Source organism: Ranitomeya imitator, chromosome 9 (assembly GCF_032444005.1).
Source record: "Ranitomeya imitator isolate aRanImi1 chromosome 9, aRanImi1.pri, whole genome shotgun sequence".
In the NCBI taxonomy this organism is placed as follows: Eukaryota; Metazoa; Chordata; class Amphibia; order Anura; family Dendrobatidae; genus Ranitomeya; species Ranitomeya imitator.
The window spans coordinates 105,553,449-105,563,668 of NC_091290.1; the positions used below are offsets into that span (position 1 = coordinate 105,553,449).

Sequence of the window (10,220 nt, forward strand, 5' to 3'; positions counted from 1 at the left end):
GGTATTTGTCCCTTGTATGTAGTATTATTCGGTCACTATGTGGCCTGGTCATGGTGTGGTGGTATTAAGTCACAGGTGTGGCATGTGGGGGTGACACCATTAGGCCCAGTTTAAGTTCTACAAAACAGGAAAACCATTTTTGGTAACCTTTGTCTGTATTGAGCTGGGGGGGCGCCAAACTCGGGATCAGCCCCGGGCGGCAAAAGCTCTAGCTACGCCTCTGGACTAAGGGTGTGGTTCAGGATCTAAGTCAAGGTACATGGCCCCGGTGTCTTCACCATCATAAGTAATCCAGGGAGCAGGGAGAGCTAGGGTGCCCCTAGCATTAGCGACAAAGAGAGAGACCCTGGTTCTGAGACACCTAACTGAGTTGTGACAGGAATAAATGGCAGTATGAATAACCAACTTCCACTCCATTCACACATGGCTCTTCAGACCCCAAATTCTTGGTGGATCAGTGGGGAACCTTGCAGTCAGGCCCCCAGTGTTAGGGGATAACCTCCAAATTTGAGAATTCCCCCTTAAAGGCACGTAAAGACAAAAGATAACTGTCAGCTTTGTATTACCTTGCTCTCTGTGAAAGAACGGCTGCCATACAAAAAGATCAGCTATTGAAGGTTCAACAGCAGGATCCTTATCTTTTCCCAAATCAATAGTTGGGAAGGGGGGGGGGGGCAGAGTTGTGTGGCCCCATACACAATCTCCTGGGTTTGCTCAACTTTTAGCTACCCTTTTTTGGGGAATCCAATTTATAAAAAGACTAAATGTAGCAGTTGTCCATAGTAGCCAAAACTGGCGCATATGGTTGACGAGGTACTATGTGGTCTCCAAAAGTCCTATGACAAGGAGCAAGTGCGACCACCCCAGTTGCACATGCTCAGTACCTCTTTTACTCACATAAGGAACACCAGTTTGGATATAAGATAGTAGATATGCATGGTTTATTGGGCAAGCATTTTAAATAGGTTGTCAGAAAGCTGTAATCCAAAAGTACAGAGGCAGGATTTAGAGAAATATTAACCAACATCCTACAATGTGACTAAACAACGCTTAAGACTTTAGTTGGCAGTCGGCCCAGATCGACCATCAAACTGCTTACATGCAATTAACATTGATATTAGAAATGTAACCTTTGTGTTCCAACACTGTACTATACACGACAAAGTAAGAATTTCAAGTTAATAGAATACTATGGTGGCTGTCTGCCATGTAGAGCAACAACCTTTGCAACGAATTTGATTTACAGCCCATGCTGTATAAGACCAAAAAAAATAATAAAAAAAAAATACATTTTCAAAGGGTGGAAAATGAAGAAGAATGATAATAGGAGACAGGATAGGCCTGATTAAAATGATATAGCGTAAAGGCATGCTTATAACTTAGAATGTTGGAAATTAACCCGATTGGGGGAAGAGTTTTCTAAAGAACTGGTGCAGCATAAGAAAAGAGGTTCAGATTATGGAGGAGGTTTAATCATTGGTAGGACAGAGTATGGATAGAGTAGTAGACAGATACAAGAGGGTGCAGCACTATAAAGAGCAGTTTGAGTGAAAGTGACAAGCTTAAATTGTGTTTTCTACTGGATGGGTAACCAGTGCAATGACTGGTACAGCATAGAGACTTTAGTGCAACTGTTGTACAGAAAGTAACCAGAACCAAACCAAAGAATGGTAGCCGTGCGGCACTAGAACCACAACTTTTCACAGGTGTGTGGATGAGCGGCGGCAGCGTCGGCTGCAACACTATCCAGAGAAAACAGCTCAGGGTGGTGCTCACAGAACAATCCACAGAGGACCAAAGACTTCACTGACGGTATATCAGAAGAAAAAAAAAAAAATATATGGCACTCACCCCTAGAAATGCTGTGATGAAGTCCTTTATTTGCTACAAACAGCAATCAGGTACACATGGAGAGGCGGCAGGACGTGAACAGGAGAGGGTGCGGGGAACCGGTAAGGACTACGGCCGTTTCGTGCAAAGCGCTTCAACGGGTCCAGGTCACCTGGACCCGTTTCGCGCTTTGCGCGAAACGGCCGTAGTCCTTACCGATTCCCCGCACCCTCTCCTGTTCACGTCCTGCCGCCTCTCCATGTGTACCCGATTGCTGTTTGTAGCAAATTAAGGACTTCATCACAGCATTTCTAGGGGTGAGTGCCATATTTTTTCTTCTGATATACTGTTGCACAGAAAGGTTGGCTTGGCTGTTAAATTCAGAAAAATTTGCGAGTTGTGTGTAGACCGATAGTCAGTATATAACTAAATGTTAAGAGTAAAATAAATTAAAAAAAGTTTTCAAAATATTTATATAGATGAGGGGGTGCAGTCTCCAGAAAAAAAAGAAATAAAGCATTGCACGGAGCAGGGTGCAGTGAAATCAAGTAATACATTTGGCCCAGTCTGTACAGATTGTGGGTTCTCATTTCACAGCCAGATCTCTCACTTTCCGCACTATTCCATTGGGAAACATAAAAAGGTCTTGGCTCTCTAATTTTAGTCCAGCCTTGCAGCCAGCGAGCTGTTCCACATTTTAGGATAGAGTTAATTTCGCTTTTTGTTTCACTGCCAGTTACAAAAAAAAAAGAAAAAAAAAAGTGATAGTCCAGTGAGAGGTAACAGTTATGTAAGAGTTACTGCGTTGATGTTGGAATATTGCCTCGGACAATTAAAACCAGACGACTTGAATTCATCTGTTATATGGATACATGTAGCTCATAAGGGGCAAATAAAGTGATGGCCGATGAACGCATCACTGGCAGGTTCAGGTCACTTTTTCTTATAGGTCTTTCGACACTCATGCATTTGCATGGAAACATTTTTATGCCAAACTTTTTTTTTTTTACAAAAGGGTTGTGATCATATTTCTGCTCTTTGAACCACTTCCAACACATCTGGCAGAAGAGCAGGACCTCTGGGACCTCGTTCTGCAGAAGGAGACCACTGGCTGCAGTCACATGGAGCTTTAGGTGGCCATGCAGCTAGGACTATGTAGGTCACTAGAAGTTTCAGAGTCAGGCGAGCAAACTCCTGTGGATCTACTAAAGAGGGTAATCCTTTTTAAATTACTGAGTAAGAAAAGCTATACCACGTTTCCAAACTATGGATGGTCAGTTTCCTCACCTTTTAAAAGTTACATATTAAAGAAAATCTGTCACCAGTACTGTGTTATGGCTGTGCCTGACCGTACTGGGACATGGTCTGATCGTACCACATCTTCATATTCACGAGCTCTGGTTATTCCTGCCCTCCATTACAGATTGACAGTTGTCTGCTACATTGTGCATAGGCAGAAAACTGCCAAAAGTGGAGTTAGACCTAGCTCACTGAGAGGACTAGCAGAGCTGCAGCAAACAAAACATTATATTATCAGAACTACAGCTGCCTCAGTTCGGATGAGGCCATAGAATTGCTTTAAACACCATTTTCTAGTGACAAACTGCCATCCAGACCGTTTCAGTATAATAAGTGGATAAAAAGGGAATCTGTCACCAGGTTTTTGCTATGGAGCAGCATGATGTAGGGGCAAATTACAGGCACATGTCACTTACTAGGAGGTTTTGCTGCTTTAATACAAATCAGTGTTTTATCAGCAGGAGATAATCACTACAAGACAACTGCCATCGTGCCTCCTAGTCCAACCACGGCCCCAGCACTGAGTACATCCAGTCTTGGCTATTCTCTGAGCCAAACAATATGGACTGGAGATAGAAGCATTTTACCGACACATATATAACCATTGGTCTGAAGCGAAATGCTCACCTACAGAACCAGACATGTCATCAGTCATAGTCTAATGCACACAGCTCTGAAAATGGAGAATTCATTGGCAGGCCTTGTGTGCCATCAGTGACTGCATTTCCTGCCAAGGCGTTTTGTATTTCTCGTAGGAAATACTGCTAAGATTGTACATTATTGGTCAGATCTATACCCCACTTCATTCATTGAATATTTTTTTTTAGTGAAATGTAAATCCATAATCTGAAACATATGTGGACATGATCGTCTTACAATGTACTACACATTGAATGGGTTACCTTTAAAGGGAGCAATGCTTCCTGGATATGGTCCAATCAGTATAACTATACCGGATGTCTACGCAATTAGTTATGAATAACAAATATCAAAATTCAGCCATTAAGGGTCATGTTATCAGGTGTTCATATACATTTCATGCAGCTGCAAGCAAGGAGCAAAATAAGAGTTTGCCTTCATTTTGTTCCTTCCATTGCTGAAATTCTGACTTCAAAGTTTCGAGAGGTTTTTTTTTTTAATTTAAATCTCCTCCTAACTCTGCTCAACTCTTATGATTTGGCAAACACCCCTAGAGAATATCAGGAGGCTTTCTCAGTGTAATCTAGCAATACGGATTTGTGCAACCTCACACTCCTTACTCCTGGCATTAATGGTCAGCACTGCGCCAGGACTTTGCTATTATGTAATTACATACAACACTTGGTCTATCCAAGGTATTGGGAAATAATCCTCTAATATCTGGGAAAGATCCACAGTGCTGTATGCAACAAATTCTGCTCACATGATCATCACCACTGCAACCCTCTTCTCCAGACTGTTAAATGACACATATGACAGTACCGGGAGAGGAGAGCTGCAGAGAGGGGCAGTTATGAAGAGGATTATGCAAGCAACATTTGTCACATACCTGGCATAGATCCAGAGTATTGTGTTACAGATGCTGCTCTTATGATAGTTATCACTGCAGCTCTCCTCCCCCGATCCGGTCTTGTCTTTACTTTATGAATGTAATTTTAATGCCCGGAGAGGAGAGCTGCAGTGGGGAGCAGTGATGAATATGATCATACGAGCATTATTTTTCACCTACAATACTCTGGATATTTCCCAGGTACTGAGGCATTGTTACCCAATACCCCTCATAGATCTAGATCATTGTATGTAATTACATTAAAGCACAGCTCTCCTCACACAGCTTGAGAAAGTTAAAAAGCACCAGGATGGAGGAGGCCTGGGTGTGATAAAGTTACACAAGTCATTCTTTCCACATTTCACTGAAAAATCTGTTTCCTATCCCCCACCGACACTTCCTTTTTATGATTGGGCAGTGGCATACAGGGGAAAAAGTAAACTCCCCTGAAGAAAAGTCTCTGCCAACACCTGCTTTATTGAAACGAAAATTAGCATATTGCGTGGCTGATAGTTTAGAGGTTTAGAGGCCAATATCTCTACAATTACAAATAATATAAATTAAAAAAAGTTAAACTGCACTGTATTCAGATCTTCCTTTACCATAGAGTCACCAGTTTAACATACAAAAAGGGGTATAGTTATGTCAGCCATTCAAGTCATGGATGAGTTAGGAATCTCTCTATGCGATAGATACAGGTGGCCAAGACTATGGAAACAACTGAATGCAGTCATGTTAAGCAGTTTTCATAACGCCTAGTGACATGAATGGGACCAAACGGTTATCACTGAGAGAGGATTGTGAACAAACATTCTTAAAGGGAATCTGTCACCAATTTTTGCTATGTAATCTGAGAGTAGCATGATGTAGAGGCGGAGATCCCGATTTCAGCGATATGTTATTTAATAGATACTGTTTTGTATCAAAGTCAGTGGTTAATCCGCAGGAGATTATCGCTGCAGAACTACTGTAGGCATCTTGTGCCTCCTCATCAACTGCTCTGTTTAACTCCGCCCACACCACTGATTGGCTGCTTTGTGTACACTGCATGAATAAAAGGCAGCCAATTAGCAGTGTGGGTGGGGCTAAACACTGCTCAGCATTCAGAGCACTGCTAGATCTGCAGCAAAGGAAGAAGGGATTGTGGCAAAATGACGGCAATCAGCCCCATAAACAACATCACTGGAATCAGGGACTCAGTCCCTACATCATGCAGAATACATAGCAAAACCCCTTTAAGAATGTTCATTTTACAATCTTTCAGTGTAAGTAGACGCTGATCACCCAATGAATGAGTAGAATGATTTTTGAGCAGGCGTAGAATCATCCTATATAGGCAGATTTTGGAACCTCTAAAAATGATATACTTACAAAACATCAGCAAATTAGCTACATTGTTCCAATGCCATTTATCCAAGAAGGTTATAAGTTTAATTCCATGTATGATGCACTTGCGCCTCAGACCTTATAAGAGGGGGTTGTTATAAACTTACTTGCCGACTCCTGGTTATGAGGCACAACGTGGCCAGCTTTGCCTAATAATGCTGGGACAGGGTTGTTGTTTTCAAGATTAGGAAGTCAGTGTAATTTTAAGTGAAAGGTTTACCTTTAAATAGGTTCAAAGTTCTCTACTAAACCGTCATATTGTTTAAAGCTCCCAGCTCCTTCTGAAATCAAGCCCCAACCTCCTGACTAGACACAGGCAACATGTTAGTAGCATTCAGCAGCCACTAGAGGGAGCTGGGTACATAATGCTCTACATGAAATAGAAGTGTTACTCCCCCAGTGGCAACTACAGATTATAGATAATCAGCATGTAATATTTTTAACCTTCAGCCCAGGACCTACCGTACAGGGCCATTTCAATATATATTTGCTAACAAAAGGCACCTACCTGCCTGCCCTACCTGGCTCCAGCTTAGACCACTAACCTTCCGCTCCTGCAGGAGATTCAGCTGCTCCACATCCATAGAAGAGCTCTTCCTTTAACGAGCTGCTTGATTAGTCATGCTGATTGACAGCCGGCGTCATGCTGATTGACAGCCGGCGTCATGCTGATTGACAGCCGGCGTCATGCTGATTGACAGCCGGCGTCATGCTGATTGACAGCCGGCGTCATGCTGATTGACAGCCGGCGTCATGCTGATTGACAGCCGGCGTCATGCTGATTGACAGCCGGCGTCATGCTGATTGACAGCCGGCTCCATGCTGATTGACAGCCGGCTCTCCAGAGAGGCAGCAAGGCAACATCTGGAAATCAACATGATGTCGGCAGTCATGCCAGTCAATATGACGCCAGCAGGAGCAGACTGACTGCTCTTTGCCACCAATGATTGGCATTGGACACAACAGGCAGGTATATAGCAACTACCTGCCTGATCGTTCTTCGGAATAATAATAAATATTATATATAATTTTTTACTATATTGAACTGAAGAACGATAAATATTTATATTATTCCTGGATAACCCCTTTAAGCTTATTCCACAGTTAGGCTACTTTCACACTTGCGTTGTGTGACGTAAGTCGCAATGTGTCGTTTTGGGGAAAAACCGCATCCTGCAAAGTTGCCCGCAGGATGCGTTTTTTTCTCCGTAGACTTGCATTAGCGACGTATGGCCACACGTCGCATCCATCGCGCGACAGATGCGCCGTGTTTTGGCGGACCGTCGGCACAAAACCCCGTTACATGTAACGTTGTTTTGTGCGTCGTGTCTGCCATTTTCGACCGCGCATGCGCGGCCGAAACCCCGCCCCCTCCTCCCTGGACATTACAATGGGGCAGCGGATGCGTTGAAAAACTGCATCCGCTGCCCCCGTTGTTCATTTATTTCACAACGTGCGTCGGCCCGACGCATAGCGACGGGCCCGTACCGACGCAAGTGTGAAAGTAGCCTTAGAGTGAAAGATGGAAGGAACTAATTTAGCTAAGGATCTAACCCTGACCCTCTTTCCACATACAAAAAGAGGAAGGGAAAGACGCTGCCCGCCACCAGACCCTGCATAACAGCAGAAGCTCACACCTTCCAGGTGGCACAGACTGAATTCGGCAAATTGCCCTGACACCACTTAATACAATAGACTTCTACCTTTTCGAAAAAACAAACAAAACACACCTGTTGCCCACCTTTGGAGACCATGTTTTTCTTACTAAATTACATGCATTTTGGGTTAAAAATACAATTTTTGAAGGTCAGTTGCAGTGAACACTGTTGCACCTGTTGCCTCCTAGACCTGCGGGGCTGCGCTGAGCTGGTGCAGAATGAGTTAACAGAAGCCACTCTGGGGTGTGACGGGCGTCTGTAACTCATCGGTCTTTCCTGAGCTCCTCTCAGCTGATTTATGACTACAGACTGCATTAACTGTGCGGATAACAGAGCTTGTAAAAGCCAAGTGATGCAAAAGGGATTACTAACAATTTGGAGTTTTATCAGGGGCTCGGTGCCATTTTTTGGACATAAACAGCAACTTTTGGAGTCAAAATGTACGACCCCCAATTTGGTTTAGCCTTGGCACATACATAAAGACTAGGTGGGTCGTTAGATGGGGTGGTCTACCGCCACATGCCAAGTTTATATGCCGTCGCATACAGACAGCCCAAAGTTTGTGCAAATTTTTTTTTACGCCTTTAGGTCCAAAGCTGGCAACAAATCTAAGCAAGAGTCTCCATTCACTATATATCATGCATAGTTATTACTCATGGCAATTTAAGCAGAACTTAAATGGATTTTCACAGCAAGTACACCGGCCTCACCAGGTCTGGGATCTAATAAATAGCATATGCAAAATACTGTGAAATGATGGTAGCTATAAAGATTTTTTTTTAAGACCATTTCAAAATAAAATTACGGTATATGCAATGTGTGACTTTTTGCCAACAGATACAAAGACGCATATCAAAGTCCACATTCGTAGAAAAGTAAAAGCTAACAATCACATATGGTGGGATCAGTCACTGACACTTATAGGTACATCTGTAACCGTCCAAAAGAAAGTCTCCCTGGATGGAGCCCCGTGTAACCCATCCAGAAAGAACGGAGAGTTTCTGAGCCCGTACGTCACCCACTACTGAGAGCGTCCAATTGGCTGATCGCTATATACAAAGCCATGTGCAGAGCGCGCGACAGGGCTCCATTCACTCTGTCACAGTTCCACAAGACGCTAATGTTCTCGTCATACCCTGCATGGAGCCAACTGTTCATAGAACACACACAATAATATAGACGTTTTTACCGTAATGCATAGAGTTTAAGCAGAGGCATGAATTGTAGATCTAGGGGTTGTCCACTTTTGGAGACCCCCATCCTTTATGCAATTGTATGCGTTTTGGGGGTTAACATTCCACAGCCAGTGATACATTGTCCAACACAAGGACTATAGAAGGCAAACTGGGTTTCATTAAACCATTTACCTTCTAAAGCCTTTTTTGTTGTACCGGCTGTAGAAGGAGTTAACTGAGAATCAGTCAGTCTACTATGATGGGGAATTTCACTTTTTCCTCTCAGCTGATTTAGGACCAAGTCATGGTAGGAATGTGAGAGGAGAACATTTTAACTAAATCAAATTGCACAAGTGATTTTCAGAAAAAAAAAAATTATCCAAAAAAAGTTGACCACCACCTATATGTGGAAGAAATTGGGCAGCATAACTCTGGTACAAGTTATTTTAGCACTGAAATATCCAAAAAAATAGGTTCTGCAGAACACTAAAGACTTGAAGGGTCTCAGAAATGGGATTGTTGTCACTTTGCACAATGTTGGAGATTCATTCCCACCAGCCTACATGTCTTAGGTGCACAATGCTGGTGTGATTTGTTCCCCCGGGAGGGATATCTGCCCAGGGACAGATTGGGGACAGCTCATCTGCCCCGTAGACCTGTGCACGGGTCACTTACCTGTAATGAACACAGCCTTGCCGGCTACTGGTAACCTTCTTCTCGGGGCAGCAATGGTCAGGACATACCAACATGCAGAACTGAGAAGGACCATTCCTAGAAGGATTGGGAGATACAGGTGACAGAACCACTCAAAGATCACCAATAGGAAGAAATAAAGCAACAGAGCAGGGGTGAGGACCATGTCAGAATGGGAGAACTTAAAAAACAATAAAAGGGAGAAGAAGAGCCAGACAGAGCCATAGGCCCACAAGGCGGGAGATGTGGACAGGTCCATGGGAGCAGAAGTCTAGCTAAGGTGGACTTTCAGGCCAGCACTTCTGCACCAAGTCCACGGCGGACTGAGAAGTCGTATACACTCACACCACGAGCAGTCTATTTATAAAGGAGCAGCCAGTACAGGAGGGAGGGAGTGGCCGCCTCTAATCTCTACTCCAATGATTTCATGTCAGCAGGAATTCACTGGGCTTTCTCCCTTCACATGTAGATACAAACTTCTCATAGTGTATTTCTGGGGGGGTCGGATTTGGCCGCTTGGTCTCCACACACTCTTTACATCCATGTCAGGTAACTGCAGCTGAAGAGCTGGTTTGTGTTCTTGGACAATCTGCTAAATGCAATAATGAAGTGTTCTCGTCGCGAGCAGATCACATCGAATACAGTTCGGAG

At 43.6% G+C, this 10,220-nt stretch overlaps 1 protein-coding gene across 1 annotated transcript in view; it reads right to left on the reverse strand.

Annotated features, from left to right (window-relative positions):
- HSD11B2 (hydroxysteroid 11-beta dehydrogenase 2) overlaps window positions 1-9,905 on the reverse strand; it is a 48,199-nt gene extending 38,294 nt beyond the window's left edge. The window contains exon 1 of the mRNA XM_069740524.1: window positions 9,552-9,905. Coding sequence (XP_069596625.1) covers window positions 9,552-9,828 — 277 coding nt within the window. The 5' untranslated portion in view covers window positions 9,829-9,905. The remainder of the gene's footprint in view (window positions 1-9,551) is intronic.
- Window positions 9,906-10,220: the final 315 nt, after the last annotated feature.